Genomic DNA, 21253 nt, shown 5'->3' on the forward strand with positions numbered 1-21253 from the left:
CGTAACGGATATTCTTCACGAACAGCTCGTAGAAAACCGCTAATATCTGCAATAAATAAACAAAAACGCCTAGCTTTCGCAAATCAGCACTTGAAGAAGGGTCTTGACTTTTGGCAGACAGTTCTTTTCACAGACGAAAGCAAATTCAATATTTTCGGATATGATGGACCTTCGAAAGTTTGGCGAAAACCGGGTACAGCTCTTGAAGCTAAAAATTTGCGATGTACTGTAAAACATGGTGGAGGCAGCGTGATGGTTTGGGGTTGTATGGCAGCTTCTGGAGTTGGAAACATGGTGTTTATCAGCGGAAAAATGGACAAATTACAATATTTAGAAATTTTGAAGCAAAATTTAAAACAGTCGGTTGAAAAATTGGGTTTACCGGATGATTATGTTTTCCAACAGGACAACGACCCAAAACATACTGCGCATTTGGTTCGCGAATGGCTGCTATACAATACGCGAAAACAGCTCCACGCTCCTCCACAAAGCCCGGACTTGAATCCGATTGAACACGTATGGGATTATTTGAAAAAGAATCTTAAAAACCATACAATTTCATCAGTGGCCACTCTAAAAAAGGCCTTAATAGAAGAGTGGAACAGGATACCATCCTCATTTACAGTTAAACTGATCTCTTCGATGCCAAATAGAATGAAAGATGTAGTAAATCTAAACGGTGGACCAACAAAATACTAAATTTTAAGTTTTGAAACAAATGCATCGCATATTAAATATTAATAATAGAAATTGATTACATAAATATGTAGCGTACGATGAAATATGACGCAAAAATTTTGTTCGGTTTTTACTTTTTTTATTTATCATTTTCATTCTGAAATAAAATCAATTAATTTGCTTATGAATTATATAACTGAAAAGAATTCTTTTATTTATGGAAGAACTTTTTGCTTTTGAGTGGATTGAAAACGAAAAAATTGATTTTAGAGTGCCGTACGATGAAATATGACGCTGACTGTATATGCACTGGGATTCACATATCCGGAATTTGGAGGCTTGGACAGTTATAGTTGGAAATTTGACAATTTTTAGAATTTAGATTAAGGTATGCCAGCACGTTTAATGGCGTTTTGTGAGTATGGCAGTGGTCCGATTATGCCCGTCTACGAACTCCTCCTCCGATTACGTGTACCAAGCTTAACTACAATATCCAAATTTTACTCGAGTTACAGCTTACACGGACAGACGGACGGATGGACAGTCACTCGAATTTCAACATACATATATAACCCTATATCTAACTTGAGTATATTTCAGGATACAAACAACCGTTACGTAAACAAACTATTGTTCTCTGCTGCAACATGTTACAAGAGTCTAAAAAAATAACATACAATAAAATCTCGTGTGATAGTGTGTAAAAAATAAAATTTACGGTCTTCAAGGTGTTCGAAATGTGACCTTTGAATTTTCAATTTTCACTGGTGCAAAGATCTCAGCATGCATTCACCAGGTACGCGAACCGTATGCGAACGATATTGGGAGATCAGAACGGAAGAAAGACATCTTTGTAGACGCAAAACAGAGTCCAGAAAACCATGAGTGGGAGAATATCGAGACAAGTGAAGACTCTAATTGAGGGTTTTGAATTCGAACCAACGATTCATAGATACAACGCGTCAGGAAAATGATGGATCCAACACTTTTTTACCTTGCTCTCATGCGATTACAATAATAAAACATATGTTACGCCTGTGGAGAAGTGAAACAAGAGTTCAGAATCAAAAACGATGGTATTAATGTACCGATACCTACATAGTCGTGACTAATCATGATTTTCTTGCGGTATTGTTCAAGCCGACAGTAATATATTGATAGGGAATATGCACCTGCAAACAAATACTAGACGAAAGCCAACGATTGTAACATCACTACACTGTGTCCTGTCTAGGGATATGCGACACTATTATGTGAGCCAACTACCCAGAGATAAACCTTGTGCCCATCGCGCAGTTGAATGAAAAATCAATGCCGCTTCCCGACAAACTGATTGGATCCTATCAGTACAGTTTTTTAAACGGTCGTTCCCTCATGGAACAAACATGCACGGCACAAAATCGTGCAAAACTCCGAGAATATGAAATGGACATCTTCCAGCTATTCGTTGATTACAAGGTATTGTGTGTATGCCGCATTCGCTGAAGTTGGTAAACCTGCAAATTTAATAGGCATTTCCGGAACGAAGTTAAGCAACACCCGCGATGCCATCAAGATAAGAGCGAACGTCTCCGAACTTTTTGGTATGAGCTAGTGAGCGGAATAATGATGGCGCTCTAGCGAGTAAGGTGAGACTGGAGAAGACACGAGCTTGTCAAAGGCGCCTGGTAGGCACTATTAGGTCAAGCCGAGGCGCAAGAAGGTTTCTAAGGTGTTGTTTGAATACCTTCAAATTGTATAGTTTTTGAAAATGCCATTTTAATTGATTCCCACTTTTAGTAGACAGTTTTAATTGGCAACTCTACACTGTATAGCTGCTTTGCTAAAAAGAAAAATCAACCGACGAATTTCCGTAATTTCTCCTTCCTTCGTTATAGCGATTTTCTCGATCGAGAATTTTTTCAATACTTCTGTGGAAATTTCATGCTGAAACACAAAAAGGAATACATAACAATTACTAATGAGAATATGCACGATTGTTTGTATGTAAGCCGCAATGCTTGAAGATTTCGTAGTTACACAGTTATTTCAGTAATTGCAAAACATCGTCATATGGTCTCTTTCTCCTGCCTAGCGTTTTCTAATTACAAAACACACAATACAAAAGTTCACGCATATTAGGATACATCAACCATGCGCTCGACGGCTGCGTCTCTAAATGGAAGCGGCAGCGTGGTTACTTGGTGGGGGTTGCTGACGCACCGGTATTACAACAAAGTCGATATTAATACATACATAAATGTGTGTAGCTACGGTGAGGATTGTATGTTCATGTGTTCAGCAATCGGAGGATGCTGCTTGCGTGCAACAAACAGGCACATTGCCTGTGGCACAATTCGCATGTTTCCTTCCGTGCCACGCATCTGCTGAATATGCCGTTTTTTCCCCTATAATTCGTGAAGTAAGGTGGCGATTGTCGAGACAGCACGGTTCAGCAGGCCCAACGATTCTGTGCGGTTACAGTGGCTGTAGGTAAGGCTAAACACTTCTGCCAGACATTACCACTCGAATTTGTACATTCATTCATTTACTTCGGTGTGGCATACTTATATGAAACGAAGGTTCTGCAGTAGCACATTTATTGTGTTCTTGTGTAGCAGCAAAAACGAATTGATTAATGCGTCTCGCTAGATTAAAGCGGTTTTATTAAGCACACGCATTACTTTTCTCATTCGAATTTGGAATTTGGAAAGGAAGGAAAATTTCATTAAAACACACGTATTTGGCCATAAGATTTTCAATAAAATTCCTCATTTTTCATGCCAAAGTATATGTGTGTATAATTGAGAGTATGTATGTATGTAAATTGCACACTACATATAAGTATACTTACTATAGAAAAAGAGGAAAAGGAAGGAAGGAAAAGTTCGTGTTTTGAGAAAACATTGTTTCCTTCTGTTTGCTTAAGGGAAAATACACCGTTGATGCAAACCAAATAGCTGTATATGTAACTATTACATCAAATCTGTCCCGGCAAATTCATCGCCCAAGTACTGGTTTGCTAAATTATGCGGTGTTCATAGCAACCTGCTCAGGAAGGTCGCGGGAGGCAGTAACATAAGGAAAATTTAACTGAGTGAGTTCTTTAACATCATTGGACTCTCAAAACATTGCCTAGTAAATCAAGATTTTTTATAAATCAATAAGTTTTGAAGACAATGGATACCTCAATCACGAAGACAAATGATCACATAGCAATCTGGCACTGATCAAATGAGACATGGAGTAAACATCTAGATCTATTCGGAAGCCAACTGGTTGTTTGTTGCCCAGTGAAAGTTATTGCTGATTTCTTGAAAGACAACCGGCAAACAGATGGTTGTGTATCACTATACTGCCTTAGTCTAGTCGTATAGTTCCGATATATCCAGATATTTCTAAAAAATGCTTCATGCGCCAACAATTTTTATTAGATTCGGCAAATCTTGAAACAGCCAAGCAGTAGGCTGATCTTTACTATCGAGTCCATACGCTTCAATCCACGTTTCATCATCTCTCAAGACTTCATAGACGTTTTTCGAAGCACAACTCTTGTATTTTCTTTTACATTTTTGAGTTCTCGACAAAGTGCGTGTGATCCAATGAGAACAAATTTTTTTTCAGTAAATATTCACGCCATAGTTGCCTCTATCTCACGATACGTCAAACGACGATCTGGCAATATTAGTTTGTGTACAACATCAATAGTTTCCGGAACAACAACTGATTTTGGACGACCTTCACAAAATGTGTACAAAAAGTGATCTATGATCTCAACTGAATTCACCATACCATCGATAAGCACTGATCCTTGATGGAGCTTCATCGTCAAAACTTCAATTAAGTTCATCTCTGCACTGTTGCTAAGTTAATCCACATCGAAAGTTCGAAAACATAATCGTTCGAAAATGTTCGCGATTTAATTCTATCTTTTGGGCGAGGTGAATATTTCAAGTAACTGTAAGCAACACCAATAGCGGTCGTATTTCAAAACGTTCTGAGTATGAAAACATCAAAAATGTTAAACTTTGCGATATAGTTGTGAGTTGCCAAATTGCAACACTAGAGTGGTCAAATTCCGAAATATAATAGGAGTACTAATGAATGAAAACAATGCAACAGCTGATTTATAATAGGGTGTCATTTTTTTGTTCCTTTATCAGGATGTAATGGAACAATTGAACAAATTTTCCATATTCCACATTTCTTTCGATAAAAGAAAAAGCTATTAAACTGTTATGTACAGTCCCTTGGAATGCCAAACGAAAATCTCCTGTAGTTGAATTTCAGCTATCGGCAAAAACGCCCTGAACCTATAACAAAATTTAATCAGTTGTTTTATTTATATCTCCGCTATTTCACCTGGATGTCTAAGAGTATGAGAACCCAGATCTTTCTGCCCCAATCTGGAAAAAGTAGGATATTCAAAGACTGTGTCCAGTTTGAAATCCTACAGCAATTGAAGAGTGTACCTTGTTGAGGGCAAAGCGTTTCTGGATCTCTAACGATTTATCCTAGGCCAGATGGACCTTGCGACTGCACAGTTGCTGGTAGTCAACCAGCTCATACTGATTTAATCATTGACTTGGATTGTGAAGGCAAAAAACCATGGACACCAATAAAAATCAAAAGAAACAAGCTTAGGACTTTTGTAAGAAGTTGTCAAGAAGTATTGGCGAGTTTTTGGATTACCAATTAAACTTAAAAGAGGTGGGTTTGAATCGAATAAATGGTGTTTTTTTAGACATGTGATTTGTGAAAAGAAATAAAACGCATAAAATTTAATGTTGTAGCACTTGGCTTTATTAAAAAGATATTCTCTTCCAAAGACGTCAGGCGTCCCAAACTTATCTGCCCATAAGAAATAGTACAGTGGTGTTAAAGTGCATATTCTTGGAGACTATCAACGAAAGTTTCCTTGAATATATTGATTGTGGACATTGGATTATGGCATGTGGCGCCATTTTATTCTTCTTTGATACACTGCTTCACAGCAGCAATAGCCTCTACGGTGCGCACTGTATGGCATCACTGAAGAAGCACATTATGCACTAGAGTAAACGTGCTCGAACTACCGACTCTGCAGAACTGTGATTATGAAGACCAAATATTGGACGCAGCGCGCGATGCTTTACGCGAAACGAACTATTATTTTGGTAATAATTTTACACAATTTATAAAAGTTTTTCTGGATTAAGTCTTGTCCATATGAGATGCCAAATCAATCTGAGTATAAATAAAGTAACAACTATAAAATTAACCAACCCCGAAAAAAATATTGCCTTATTACAAACGACACCGCTTAAAACACACCCGTTACGAAGGCTTATTCCTACAGTACAGAAAATCCAAGCCATGCGAACTGTACTTTTCAGTCTAGACCGTCGTTCCGTTAAATACATGCGATTAGACTAAGAAACCTGTACTTCATACTGTATGTATTGTAACTGACAGTATTGTAAGTAGAAACTTAGATAAAACTTAGGAGTTAAGTAAGACATCCATAACAAAGATAAGAAATATCAAAAGTTCGTTTAAAACTTTCACAGCCATGAATCCGGCGTTTGAAAAATTTAAATCATAACGGTTATAGCATTAAACTTCTAATAACTTGTGCTACATGTATTTTTAATTGGAACTTACTTCAAAATAATGGCGCTCTCCACAGAAAATGCATCGGTGGGCAATCCACAAATATTCCATTCACGTATCTCAACAGCTTCGCCCAAAACGACGGCCAAGGAGAAATCTGCGCTGCATACCACCCCATAAGAGGCAACCTTATTCACCCATTTGTGAATCTGTCCAACGCGATAGTCAATGGTGAAGGGACCCAGATAGGCAACGACACCAGATGCTATCAGCACATCGCCAGTTAAAGAATTGTATACGCGACCCAAGTTTCTGGCCGTATCCAACCAACGGGTGCGTTCGCCACCCAAACCAGAAATCAATTCTTGCGCACGTTGCAACTTTTTGGTACAAGCTTCATGTTGGCCTTGAAGAATGCTGCACATATAAAGTTCATAAATTCATATTAAAACCGCTCATTGCAAGCCTTGTGGTCTTTTTTCCGCACAGAAAATGATTACTTACGCATATTGCGCCAACTCTTCGTCTAGCTTCTTTTGAATAGCTGCCAAATTGGCTTCAACACGTGCCAATTGCGCCAATTTTTCATTCAGTAATTTCATGGCGGCCTGCGTGTAACATAAATGAAAGCGGAAGAAACATTATTCACTCTTTCACTATACAGTCGAATGAAAAAAACACGAACTTACATTATACTCCGCTTCGGCTGCTGCCAAAGCGATTTTTTTCGGCGCCACCACTTTCGCTACCACATCGTACTTGGTCAATGCAATTACCCAACGGCATAGACCCTCGCAAGCTGTTGATGCCGATTTTACTTTATCCGGATCGAAAGCTTCATTACTCAACACACGCTGCGCCAATTTTTGCATCACTTGCGGTGGTATATTGTCTTTATCGAAATTAATTAAACTGTCGAGGAATTTAATGTCGCTCAGAACACGCTTCGATGCGCCCCAGTAGTCTTCTATCGTTCCTAAACCCGAAGGATTTGGCACCTTATCCGGTTTAACTTCTTTTAATATACAGACAGCCTCCATGACAATGCGCACACCAATAGGCGGACTCTTCATGGTCTTCACCACAGCAATGTCGGCTGTGGTGAGGGTGTTTAGAGCAGCTAAGGCTGCATTCAATATCGGTAGTGCTTCACTCAATTTAGCGTCGCATTCGTCTTTGATCGCTTGCGCTTTACCTGCTTGCTCAGTGGCCACCTTTTCGTCCTCCTTCACTAATTCACGCTGTTCAGCGGCAATCTTGCTATCGGCGGTTACTTTTGCCACTTGCACAGCCACCTAGGAAAACAGAAGATTTACCTTTGGTAAACTGTAATCATTTACAACAAGAAGTTTCACTTACAATCTCCGAGGCTTCTTTCAGTTTGGGTTCCAAGGCCTGCAGCTCTTCTTGCATCACACCGACTTGCTGAGCTGCGATGTCAAGCTGAGATATTCCAGTTAAATATCGATTTTTATTGGTCAAAATGGTGCTGTGTAAAGAAACCAAAATCAAGTCAAATAACATTTAAATAAACCAGGATCAGCTTGGTGTCGAAGTTAGAAAACGCAACGCAATTTGTAAATTCTGGAAAAATGACTGTTCAACTTTGCATTTCACTCCTTTTCATTGGAACCGAAGTACTTTAGGCAGAAAAGAGCAAAGTTAACTGTTTTTACTCTTTATTATATTTCGAATAGGTCAAGTTACGACCTCATACCAATGAATGAATGATGAAATGTCTCAACTTTAAATGACAAGAGATTAGATAAGGTAAATAGACAGATTTATCATGAATCCACGAATAATCCCACTTGCCCAGCTAGAGGCACCTGTCCGTTGTGCTGCTCAGAACTCCTAATTATGGGTTAAAAGACCCTCGCCTATCGACAAAGCGCCTTGAGCCTGCCACAAATTTATTGGGGCGGCGAATACCAATGCCAGTTCGTCGGGTTCGTAAAAAACATGAGAACTGTCTGGCGAAAGCTGAACAGTGGAGGAGAAAATGTCTAGATGTTTTCTCCTTGCAACTTTGAGACAAGTTACGCCCTCTAAAATATTACGCACTTCTCTGTTAGAAAGGATTTCTTTATGGTGGTGTGAACCTTGCTTAACGCTAGCAGTTCCATGGACTTTTTACGTTCTACCGTTTTTACGGAAACCCCTCTCAGCCCAACAAAGACAGATTGCCAAGACCAACGCTTGCGGAGCGAGGTCCATTGATTGATATAATAGTAGCTTCATGCTAATGCTAGTCAGTTTATACATTCCCTGACCAGCTTGAAACTCACTGTAAATTCAAGGCCTGTTTAGTAGCTCTGCTATCGGAGTGGATGCATACCTCCTTAAAAGAAGCCGTACTTCAGAGAAGTACATCTGCTACTACTTTGGTGGCCGCCACTTTTGAAAGACACTAGAGTGGTCTGGCAATCTGAAAGAAAAGTTGATTGAAACCTTCCAAGAGAAGACTCCCCCTCCAACCTTCCATTGAGCTACGTTCGTGAAAAAACTGACTTCACTCCTTCTCCCCTTCTTCCCTTATCCCCTTCTCCCCTTCTACCCACATATCCCTCGGAGGTATGTGCGCGAAGAAGATGCCGCTGGGAGTAAGTTCCGCGGCGGAATGACAAAAGGGCAGTAACATTACTAATAGAATATGGTTCCAAACTAAAAAACATTCACATTGAAGATTCACTTACGTTCTCTTCTGGTTCAGCAACGCCTTAAAGGTTTGTATTAACTCTAGATAGGATGTAGGCGTTACATAGTTGTAACGTTTTAAACGCAGTGCAAATACTTCTGACAAATTCTGTGTTGAAGTGTGGAATTCCATACACATATCAATAGCCGTCTTGCGTTCCAAATCGGAAAGGTCTTCGCTAGCCAAAAACCGCGTCGACACAGCCAATAGAGCATCTTCTGGCCAAGGTTGGAACCAATCGATTGTGCAACAATTGACGATGGAAGGAAATTTGCGTATGCGCATGCGCAAAGCATCGCCTATGGGAGACATTGCGAGCACAATATGCAGCTGGTCGCGACAGGTCTACAAAAGAAATTTTTTATAATAAGAATGTGTTTTTGTATTTAATGATCAATATTGCAGTTACCGTAACGAAGAAGTTGAAAAGTGCCACTGGACTTCCGTCGGTTTGCATGGATTTGTCACGTTGCTTGTCGATCTGAGCCATTTTTTCGACCACTTCAATCTTTTCCTCATTAGTGAACAAATTTGGCACCTCACCAGAATTCAGCAAATTATTTACGTCCTCCAGGAAGGATTCGTCTTTTATCTGTGGAGTAAAAATCGTTTTCCCAAGACCAGAATTAATTGGAAGAAACCAAACTTGTGGTTCATAATAATGAATGTTATAAGTCATATTTGACTGCGCCCACCTGTACATCAGTGAACAGGAATACAGCATGCATCTCCGATGCGCCAACTCTCCGCAAGATATTCTTAATATCCTCATGCCATTCATTGGGTCCATATAAGCGCGTAATTTCGACTTGAAAGAGTTCATAGTCGCATATATGCGAAGCCAAACGAGTTAAGCTCTGACGTCCGGAGCCGCCGACTCCGATGAGTAGAGCATGACTACGTGGCTGCTTTATTATGCGACATATTCTCGATAAGTGTTCAATCGCGAAGCGGAAGAGTACTAGGTTCATCGGTTTTTTCGACATATTATTATACTCAACCAAGTACGCTTCCACTACATTGCGCAAATTTTCAAGATCTAAAACCTCAATATAATTTTTATTATCCGCCTTTGGATTGGCGAAATCACAATAGATTAAACGTCGTAAATCTGACTCGGTCAATCTTTTATCCTTTGGTATAAGTCGCTCAAATAGCATCTCTGGTGTACTATTCATATGTCTGTTGATTTTATCACAAATAGCACCGAATAGCCAATGACGATCACTGTCCTCCACTAAACGATCGCCATAGACACGCATCACTTCATGTACCCACAGACGACGCATGGAATCCAAATCTTCCGTGGCTTCGGGCACAGAAAGCAGTACACCTTGTACAACACGCGAAAAATCGCGCAAATTAAAGAGATAATGTGATTTTGCAGGCGTAGGCAATAAATTCTTCTTTGCTTCATTGTAAATATTCAAAGTAGCTGTGACGATTTCATCAATACAGGGATCAAACTCCTTTGAGAAACCACTGCGAATTGAAAACGACAGTTAGAGAAGTGCTAAGTTCGGTTGTATGCGAACGTTCTATACTCTCGCAATTTGTAAGTAACGGGTGATTTTTTTGAGAGTCTGAAAAACTTTATTAATAACAAGTAAGGAAGGGCTAAGTTCGAGTGTAACCGAACATATCATACTCTTTCATCCTGCGACGTGTGTCAGGGAAGTACTTTCAGCTTGTCAATTTTATTAAGATAACCCACATAATAGCCGATATATGCGGTATTAAGTCACACAGAGATTCGAAAATGAGCGGACGGATGGGCAGATAGACAATTACCTGCACTTCAACTCCTCTCGTCATCCTAATCATTTCTGTTGAATATATATAGATACAGCAAAATGCCGCATTTGGGGTGAAGAGCAACCAGAAGCCGTTCAAGAACTGCCCATGCATCCCGAAAAATGCACTGTTTGGTGTGGTTTGTACGCTGGTGGAATCATTGGACCGTATTTTTTCAAAGATGCTGTTGGACGCAACGTTACGGTGAATGGCGATCGCTATCGTTCGATGCTAACAAACTTTTTGTTGCCAAAAATGGAAGAACTGAACTTGGTTGACATGTGGTTTCAACAAGATGGCGCTACATGCCACACAGCTCGCGATTCTATGGCCATTTTGAGGGAAAACTTCGGACAACAATTCATCTCAAGAAATGGACCCGTAAGTTGGCCACCAAGATCATGCGATTTAACGCCTTTAGACTATTTTTTGTGGGGCTACGTCAAGTCTAAAGTCTACAGAAATAAGCCAGCAACTATTCCAGCTTTGGAAGACAACATTTCCGAAGAAATTCGGGCTATTCCGGCCGAAATGCTCGAAAAAGTTGCCCAAAATTGGACTTTCCGAATGGACCACCTAAGACGCAGCCGCGGTCAACATTTAAATGAAATTATCTTCAAAAAGTAAATGTCATGAACCAATCTAACGTTTCAAATAAAGAACCGATGAGATTTTGCAAATTTTATGCGTTTTTTTTTTTTAAAAAGTTATCAAGCTCTTAAAAAATCACCCTTTACATAGGATCTGTTCCTGTCATCATTTGATAATTTTGAAATATGCAACCCCGTTTTTAATATTTTAAAACCCCTACACTACCTACCGAGTATCCAAATGCCAGAGCACAATTTTACTGAAGATCGTGTTGAGAATCTCATTGTTGAACTCATCAATAGCGATCACATTGAAGTGTCGCTGAAAACGTGGTGTAACTGTATTGCCCGTAGAAGGTGGTCCCATCGCCGTTATCATCTGTAGGTCAATCAATTTCATAGGCACAATATTTTTGCGATCATACCACATCCAATGATCTAACATCATACGTAACAACTCTATGGGCGGTTGCGCACCATAGGTTTCCTTCAGTGGCATTGACACATCGTCCACAAAAATAAGAAACTTTTTATTCAAAGGCGGTCCAAAGACACCCTTACGTCGCTTATCTAACTTGGACATGATAATATCTTGTGTCTGATTTGCCGAAGTTTGGGCTGAGAAACTGATTAGTAATGGCTTGTAAGTGTTCACATCCATACGCTTCAGCATGTAGTCCAAAGCATAGCAGCTTTTGCCAGTGCCAGTCGGACCCACCAGCATTATGGGTTTTCCATGACGCACTAAAAGATCTAACACCGCAGTAACACGCACACTTTCATTAGTCGTAATGAGTATTTGATTGACGGGTATGTCACGTGGTATCGGTGGTGCGCTGTTGACATCGTCTTGCCATGCCTTCCATTTGCCTTTGCCCTCTTTAATGAAACGATAATCGAATACAGACCCTGATTTCGGTATTGGAAATATGAATGGTTTGGTCAAAACGGACACAAACAACTCTTCTGGTATGCCGAAATCTGTATACAATTGCTCTGGAAAATTCTTCTCCATCAATGCACGAAAAACTATATTAAATTTCTCACGGCTACGTGAATCCAAGGCGCCGCCCAGCGACCAAATGCATGAGAAAACGAAAACCCCTTCAATCTGCGCGCGAAAATCCAAATCCGATAAATTCGTAACATACTTTTCATCTTTGAAGTCATCAATGAAACATTCGAAAATGTTCATCATGGAGACGATGAGATTGGTATCAGATGTCGGTGCAATTTCAACTAAACCACCCTTGCGTACAATGTACAACAGAAGCGGACAAAATCGCATTATGAGCGCAGAGATTAGTTGTTTACTCACAACATGGAAGGAGGGTGGTAAGCTGTTCTTCCATGAAGTGACGAGAGGTTCCCAACCCAATGAACTAGGCTCCATGTAGATCATGCCGCAACGCGATACTGTAGCGGGCGAGGCGACTTCCAAGTCCATTGGCTCGAATACTAAATTGGTAGTCGGTGAAAGTTGTATAATTTCACCAGACATGAGACAAAGCTTCTTATTGTCGTCTAATACAGTATTCATGTTTTCAATCCATATAGCGTCAACGGGGCCATCAAAAATCAACCACTTGCGATCGGGCGTATCAGAAATAGCAAACTGGCGATAATTGACCGCCAATACGCCATCACTCCACTCGTGCGATACGGCATCAAATTGTCCATAGAGCTGTCCCATTGTAATTGCTTTTGGGTTCATTACAGAATATATGGCACGGTTCTCGCTGCCGTCCTACGGACGAAATATCAATGATGTAAGTGTTAATGCCCTTAATTGTGCGCTACTTACCCTTTTCTCCATGCCCTCCAAAGCCTCTGCCAGTATACGATATGTAGTCGTCTTGCCACCGAAAGGCAAGCCTACAATCATCAGTCCGTGACGCACGCAAATCATCTCATAAAGCTGGTTGAAAATAAGATTCAAATAAAGTGGGACTATTAATTTGAAGAGCACTCACTTGTTGGACTTTTTCCAAAAAGAAGTCCGTACATTGTTTATTATTCTTTTCGCAAGCTTCTCGCGTACATTCGTTAAATACGACGTAATCAGCTTCAGGCAATACTGTACCAGGAAACAGATCGGAGGTGATACCTTGAAATAGTGGGACATCTTGATTGAGAAACTTCGGTAAATTAACATCCTTAATAGAGCGCAACACTAGTATGTCTTCATTTTCATCTCGATAACGTAGCTTGAGAGCTCCCGCTGCTTTCAGTACGGATTTAACAGCACGCATGCCGTAATCGTAATGGCATTGTGTACTCAATTGCTCTGAACATAAGCGATAAGTGGCCACTATTTTAACACTCAGCGGTTTAGCGGTGAGGAAGCCATACGAATACAATTCTATCTCAGAGATAAGAGCATAATCGGGCACCATCATGGCAACAGATCGGAATAGTGCCTACAAAAAATTAAATGATGAGAGTGTATAATGGTAATCAAGATATTTTGAAATGAACTAAAACCAAGTAAGGTAAGGCCGAAACCTTTAATAGGCTATTTGATATGATATTCTCATATATTATTGGTCATAGACACACTTAGTTTCATCGTGAGTAATGCAAAGACTTTAAAGTTTGAGTGGAGTTAATTATTAACTTTTGACATTACTCAAGTATACTCGAACCATGTCCAAGTTTAACCATGTCCTTCTCCAATTGGTCTTTCCAACGGAGTAGAGGTCTTCTTGTTCCTCCGCTTCCGGCGGGCGGGTCGAATACTCTCAGAGCTGGAGTGTTTTCATCAATTCAGACGACATGTCAATGTACAGCTCTCGTACAGCTTATCATTCCATCGACTGCGGTATTCGCCGTTGCCAACACACGAAGGATCGTACAACTTCCTCAGAATCTTTCTCTCGAAAACTCGTAACGCCGACTCATCAGATGCTGTTATCGTCCATGCCTCTGCACCATATAGCAGGACGGGGATGATGAGTGACTTGTAGAATTTGGTCTTTGTTCGTCGAGAGAAGACTTTAAAAGACTAACGGTTATGACAAATGTTATCGACGCTTTCTCACAGTAAGATCAATATAATCTTATATGCGATGTTGAGGAGGCTTATCCCACGGTAGTTGACGCAGATTGTGGGGTCTCCCTTCGTGTTGTGGTCGATTTTAACGTTGCGAGGTAGTCAGTCGGTTTTCTACTCTAACGAGGACATCAACCAGCTGGGCAGCGGCACCTTACAAATTAAGGGACCGGCCATTTCAGATGTATGCCCTTAAAACGGAATCCTTCATAGGTTTGCAATGGTCGTCACCGAAAAGGGGGTCTCTCATCTGAGGCAGTTGTGTTCTCTTCATTGGGTTTTTCTTACGTGGAGGGTTCACACATCTCTGGGAATAAAAAAATCAACTTCTCACTTAAGCTCGTTTTCAAACGGATATGTAAAAGAATCATTTCTGGCCACTCCTAAATGAATGGCGCTCAAAGAACTTTCTTCACTTTGGTGACCTTCTACACATGACTCCATCCTCATTCCTACGTTCTTACCTAGCCTCAAAAGTTTGTGAGATATGTTCATAAAACCTAACATAATATACTTCATGAATACGCCCAGTTCCTAACATTTTTTTGCCTCCTTTTCTCTCTGAACCAAATTCCAGTTTTAATTAATTTATCGCTTGTACAAACAGAGGAACGGATGGACGATCAAAAAGTCATCCAGATTTCAACTTGTATTATCACACTAATCATTTACAAAACCCTATATCCTTCTCTATTAGCTCCAGGTGAACAAAACTCTGTAACAACATGCTGCTTTGTAAGTATAAATACCTTCAAATTATCTGGCAACTCTGAACGTCCTGCATAGCCCGGATTCATGGTAATAAAGACCGCACATGTGGGGTCCAATGTCAGTGTGGTGCCCTCAAACACCAAAGTAGGGCTACCCGAATTAATGCCACGTTGTATGGTGAGTATCTGTTGGGCCACAACGGACAGCACTTCCAGATCAATACGGTTGAATTCATCGAAGCACGACCATGCGCCACACGAAGCCAACCCTTTGAAGAACTTGCCCAGCGCAAGGTAATCTAAGCCATCAGAACAATTGAAAACCACACACTGTTTGGCCACGGCTTTAGCCAAATCTTTGGTGGTCTCGGTTTTGCCTGTACCCGCAGGTCCTTCGGGTGCTCCACCCAAATGCAAATTCAGTGCGCTAAAGAGCGTACGATAACAACGATCTGTGAGCGGTGTAACTACGAGTCGTGTCGTATTCCCCAAGTACTCATAGCCATATTTGAGAGAACTGTTAATCATGCGTGTGTCTAAGTTATTATCTTCCCAGTAGTAGCGGAGCTGTAAACAAGGGAAAAATATAGAAAACTTTACATAATAAAAACTGTAGGAGAAAGCGTCTCACTTGAGAGAGCCATTGGAAATCATTAGCGTCTGAAACCTCGTTTTCTACAATTTCGGCCAGCACATCGCGCGCGTGGACATCTAATACCACCAAAGCTCCCAGTGTGATCCTATTCTGGGCATTCAAATGACCTCGCACAAGATCAACAATTTTAGCAATCTGCGGATATGAGTGTTAATAAAATCATACCAGTATAGTATGAAATGCTATAAATTAGCCTCAGATAATTTACCTGTGATTTACAAAGTGTCAAATACTTGCGTAAATTGGGTACGGGTGCGTCGGAGAAGAAGCACTCGGTGATCTCGAGTGTCCAGTAAGTAAGCGAAATCGATTGTACACACTGACCAGGCCAAGAGAGTACCCAAGTTTCGCGTACCATCTGTCGGTAGCTATAGAATGATTCACTTATCTTCAGATGTACGCTCTTCTTCATATCAATCTCCAGCTCCAACAGCCACTTCTCCACCTGACCGCGTGCCTTCGCAGTGGAAATGATATCGACAAGCGTTACCTCTTCACGTTCCGATGAACGCATTGCTGTTACTTCCAGCTCTTCGGTGAAGTTCAATGTAGCAATACCTTCGAAACATTTCTTCAAATGAGGTTGTACGCGTGTGGGATCTTTAGTTTCGGAGAGTATCTCAAGCAGTTCATCGTTTGATAGGAAGAAGAAGCGTGGGAAGTAGAGACGTTTCTTCTCCAAGTACTTAAAATGAAATAAAAATGTGACACGTAAAACAAAAAAGCTATGGCTTGAAACACATACGGCATTGAGTCCTTTCTGTATTATCTCCAGAAGTGCATACGCTTTCTTCAGTTTCTCATTCATCTTGTCGATCTCAACCACAACCATTACTCGCGGATCTGAATTCACCTGCTTCATGAGTTCTTTCCATATCTACGAAGAAGGTCAAATGTCAATTATAAGTTGTTTACATTTCTGGTTCCTCAAAGTGTTTGAACCCACCTTATCCACAGCAGCGAATCTACGCCCTTCTTCAGGCATTTGTTGCTGAATATCGGGGCTGGAGAAAATTGGCTCCAAATACATCCATGTCGCTTGCACACGCAACCACTCATCCAAAATATCTTGCAACAGCATCAGTTTTGCTTCCCATTTCCTGAAAATATTTCAAAATTTTATAAAACTTTTGGTTTACCATTTTCACGCCCCAGTCTGTACTCACAATATGTCCTCCTCAAATGGTTTAATGTACGGCGAGCTCTTCATAGTCTGTGTCTTGATTATCTGATCGTCTAATAGGATCTGTATATCGTCCACTGCAGAAAGTTTGAAAGTGCCGGAATCCCTGGTTGAAAATATAAATAAAGCTTATTTTATTATTTAACTCATAGTCGAATTATTGCTTTTCAAACCTGTAGGGCGAAATGGTGAATGCCATATCTTGCCACTCAGCTACCATCTTCGCCATTGCACGCTCCAAATTGTTCTCTTTGGTTGCACTCTCTGAGATCGCTTCGAATTTAGGCACATACTCTTCCAAGCCATACTCAATGATCTTTTCCAAAGTCAATTCTGGCGATACTTTGATAGGGAAACCGATAATCTCTGATACTTGCTCCCAGTGGCGCGCTTTCATGCCGGGATTACCGAGAGTGCTTATTATCGGCATGTGAGTGCGTAGCTCCTCAATTTGTTCTCTAACCTATTGATGAATTATAACAAACAGACACATATTTTTAGAATCTCTATGAGCATAAATTGAAACATTCTGTTTGAAAACAGTAAATATAATAATCAGTTGTCCAAAGAAGCCTAGATAGCCCTCCGCCTTGCGGAGTATCTCTACAGACTTCCTTGGTCATTTTAGCGTCACTCCATACTGCTCTTATCCGTCTAGAGGTCAAAAAGCTTCTGATCCAGCGTTGTTTAGCAGAATCAATACCTATTGCCTGGATACTATTCAGAATAGATTCCGGAGAAACGCCAGAAATATCCAAGAATGCTCCAAGAGCGTATTCCTTGTATTGAAGAGCTCTTTTAGTATTAAATATCTCCGCAGGAATGCAGTCTCTACTAATCTGCCCCTAGTAAATGCGTGCTGCGCCTTGAACAAGCTCCTGGGATGCGCGAGCAGCGAGAAAGTTAAGCTTATAGGCCTAAACTCTTTTAAGTAGGTTGGCCTTCGGTACGAAAACTACTCTAGCCTCTCTCCAAGAGTGTGGCACATAGCAGAATTACATGCATCCCCTAAAAATTAGTTAGACAGAGTACATTCTGTAGCATTGCTGGAATGATTCCGTCCGTACTGGGAGATTCGTATTGGTCGAATGAGTGGATTGCCCATTCTATTTTATTCTCCGTAAATATGTGTTCGGGAACATAAAGAATTTTAACTTCCCGGAACTTTTTTTATAAATTACTACTTATGTCTACTCACATCTTTAATCAATTGTGCTGTTGCTGGTTTATCGCTCAGCTGCTTTTCCAACTTCTGAATCACTCGATATATATTTGCCAGATCAGTTTCGATTTCATCCGGATCATAGGTGCCAACTTGCGAATGCATCCATGCATCGTGCTTTTCCATAAACTCCTGTCCAGTGTCGAACAGAGTTTTGAATGGTTTCAGCTGATCGTGTGTCTTCTTACGTATAGGATACTGGGTGAGGTCCCAACCATAAGCTGTCTCTTCTTCATTGATACGATCGATGGTGTCCATAGCCGCAACTAGGCGACTATCCAAAACTGTTGCTCGACGCTGAAATGTTAAGAAAATTCATAAATTTTTACATTATTTGATGCGTTATTGGTGAAACTTGTGTTCCCTACCTTATAACGTGCCAAATGCTTAATATCACCCCAATTCTCGTAGTCTTGCACCTGTTCATAATAGGTCTGTAGCTCACGTCGGAACGCTTCAATGCGCTTTTTAAGTCGTTCCTGATACTCAATTGTTTTATCAGCAATGATCAAGCGGTGCTCTTCGAAAACGGAAGGCATTTTCAAATACCATTGGAATGTGTTGCTGTTATTTTTTATATCCAATGGCGAGTAGATTATATTATCCATCAGCCATAAAATATGGTTCATATTCTAAAATAAGTTGAGTTTAGACTTATATTATTTAGTTTTAGTTCGCCATTTGGTGCATACTCACCACTTTCAAGCGTTGTTCCATTTCCGGTATTACAGTTTCCTCCGCATTGATCACAAATTCTTTGAGCGCCATTAACTCGGCCGTTGTTTGTGGCACCGTCATCGCTTTCTTGGCTATACTCTCATACTCCTTACCCAATTTAGAAATTTGTGACTGCTGATCGGCAACCATTTTCTCCAGCAATTCCTGTTGCATGTAGCGGGCTAACTGTTCTAGATTATTTATGAATTTCTCACGATGGAACTCATAGAGCCCCATACGTAATTCACCCCAAATATCTTGAATTATCTGCTCCTCTTTACGACGATACTGCAATACCATTTCACAATACTGCTCAAATGTGGGTTCAGATGCGATGAACTTTGATATGCGCTCTGCATCAACCCCGTTCATCAAGTCTATATATTGATCAAAATCTTGCAGGCGCAACTCAGGACCGATTCGTTGATCCTCCAACATGACGCATATGCGATTACGAGCATTAGCTATAATCGATTCAGGTATTGTCGGTTTCAAATGGTACTGATCCGAAATTTTCAGCTCTGTGTAGAGTTTATTTTCAATTCGGGGCATCTGGTCGACAGACATTACAATGGACTCGATAATGCGCAAGAGCTCGTGCTGCACTTTAGAGAAGTTCGGATTGAAAGCAATCGTATCTTCTTCTTCAAGAACAAGGCTAACTTTAAGCCCGGGATTACTTTTCTGTTCAACAGAAGAAGTAAAGGAAAATATAATATCTATAGTAAAGTAATGCGTATACATAATTTTTTTCTCTGGACGAAACCTCAAAATAAACATTTTTAACAGTTGATGTATGGAGCTTTTAGTAGCAGCCTTTTAAGTCTAACAATATGGTACATTTATAATGAAAATGTAGGGGTAATCAATGGCAAATTAATGATTAACTTACTCCATAATCGCAAATAAAATCGGCGTAGGACGTCAAACTACGTATGCAGATATCTTCCAGTTGTTGCGTCATCAATGCTGCCACACAGTTGTAAAAGCGTTGCAACAATTTCATACGCCTCACATTAGGCAGAAGCCCACGTCTACTGGCGCGCAATAAAATCTGATGTATCTCACCATACCATTCGTTCTCGAGCAAACCCTTGGCGGTGTCGATTTGTCGTCCACATAAATACTAAGTGTAAAATCTCATAGATGTTATAGGTAAGTATAATTTGGAAGAATTACGGTATTACTTACCGTGAAATCGTACAGTTCATAAGGTGTCTTCGCCTGTGCCAACTCTTTAATGTCTACAAAAAGCATATCTTTATATTTGGTGCTCCATAAATCAAGAATGCTGGCAACACTACGGTGAATGCAAAATAGTGTCTTCTTTATGCGACAACGATTATCGTCATATCTGCAAGCACAAAGAAAGAATTGAGTTTTTGATTTAAATTAAGTTTTTGAAGAAAATTATAAAAAATTGTATTCAAAATAAGACATATAAGGTAGATCTACGGACTACATGTAAGTATAAGCATATGTAAACTGCCTTCCAATTACTGAATTAGACATTAAAGAAAGATGCTATCATGGGTTGGAAAAGGAAGTGAGATTTATTTCTCGACGGAAAAAGTCAGAACGACAAATTGAAATGCTGGGAGGTAAAAAGTACGTCAATGGAGAACGACGTTGAGCACAACCATCACCTCCGTCAAAATCGGACCTTCCATAGCTGTTCTATACCCGTCAGTTTTAGATGGGGTGATTCCCAAAATAAACTTTTCGTAAAAAAATTCCACGCGTCTTACAAACTACGTCAGTGTTGGCAGCTATAAATTTGAAAAAGTGAAGTACTCTAATGTAACACTAGAAAGTGTAAAATAATTTTTGTCTACATATGCTGCTTTTAGATCGGAAAACAATTGATAAGCATATCCCTCTCTCGACGAACAAATATTACACTCTATAAGTCTGTAGAGGATGATGCAGTCATGTGTAGAAGTTCACGCAAGTGAAGAAAGTTCTCTGATCGCCATTCACTTGGGAGTGGCCAGAAACGATTCTTTTACATATGGCTCAAGCAGCTCGCGACTTCCAGTCTTTGACCAAGTATCCTCTGGGTAGCTTATGAACATCCGTTTGAAAGCGAGCTAAAGTGGGAAGACGAAACATCCCCCCCTTTTGATGACGACCATGCCAAATGAATTTAAGCACTACGATTTGAGGGCATGCACCTGGAATGTCCGGTCCCTTAATTGGGAAGGTGGCGCTGCCCAGCCGGTTGATGTCCTCGAGAGTGAAGGCTGACATCACTGCCGTCCAAGAAATGCGATGGACAGGGCAAGGACTGAGACGAGTAGGTCCTTGTGGCATATACGACAGAGACCATATAAAGGAGCGCAAATTTGGTGTGGAATTCATAGTGGGAGAGAGACTCCGTCGC

The 21253-nt window shown here is 40.4% G+C and overlaps 1 protein-coding gene across 2 annotated transcripts in view; it reads right to left on the minus strand.

Annotated features, from left to right (window-relative positions):
- The window catches only part of LOC105225169 (dynein axonemal heavy chain 7), a 44465-nt gene that overhangs the window by 17537 nt on the left and 5675 nt on the right, over positions 1–21253 (minus strand). For both annotated transcript variants that reach the window (XM_049461796.1, XM_049461820.1), the window contains exons 4-25: positions 20062–20224; positions 19763–19996; positions 18850–19554; positions 18522–18785; positions 18130–18450; positions 17105–17394; positions 16915–17037; positions 16695–16848; positions 16494–16625; positions 15957–16433; positions 15725–15883; positions 15133–15660; positions 13305–13751; positions 13136–13249; positions 11562–13078; positions 9643–10429; positions 9357–9539; positions 8946–9292; positions 7609–7738; positions 6939–7544; positions 6754–6857; positions 6301–6666 (exon numbers count right to left, since the gene is read on the minus strand). In XM_049461796.1, coding sequence (XP_049317753.1) covers positions 6301–6666; positions 6754–6857; positions 6939–7544; positions 7609–7738; positions 8946–9292; positions 9357–9539; positions 9643–10429; positions 11562–13078; positions 13136–13249; positions 13305–13751; positions 15133–15660; positions 15725–15883; positions 15957–16433; positions 16494–16625; positions 16695–16848; positions 16915–17037; positions 17105–17394; positions 18130–18450; positions 18522–18785; positions 18850–19554; positions 19763–19996; positions 20062–20224 — 8151 coding nt within the window. The remainder of the gene's footprint in view (positions 1–6300; positions 6667–6753; positions 6858–6938; positions 7545–7608; positions 7739–8945; positions 9293–9356; positions 9540–9642; positions 10430–11561; positions 13079–13135; positions 13250–13304; positions 13752–15132; positions 15661–15724; positions 15884–15956; positions 16434–16493; positions 16626–16694; positions 16849–16914; positions 17038–17104; positions 17395–18129; positions 18451–18521; positions 18786–18849; positions 19555–19762; positions 19997–20061; positions 20225–21253) is intronic.

This window comes from Bactrocera dorsalis, chromosome 1 (assembly GCF_023373825.1).
Source record: "Bactrocera dorsalis isolate Fly_Bdor chromosome 1, ASM2337382v1, whole genome shotgun sequence".
In the NCBI taxonomy this organism is placed as follows: domain Eukaryota; kingdom Metazoa; phylum Arthropoda; class Insecta; order Diptera; family Tephritidae; genus Bactrocera; species Bactrocera dorsalis.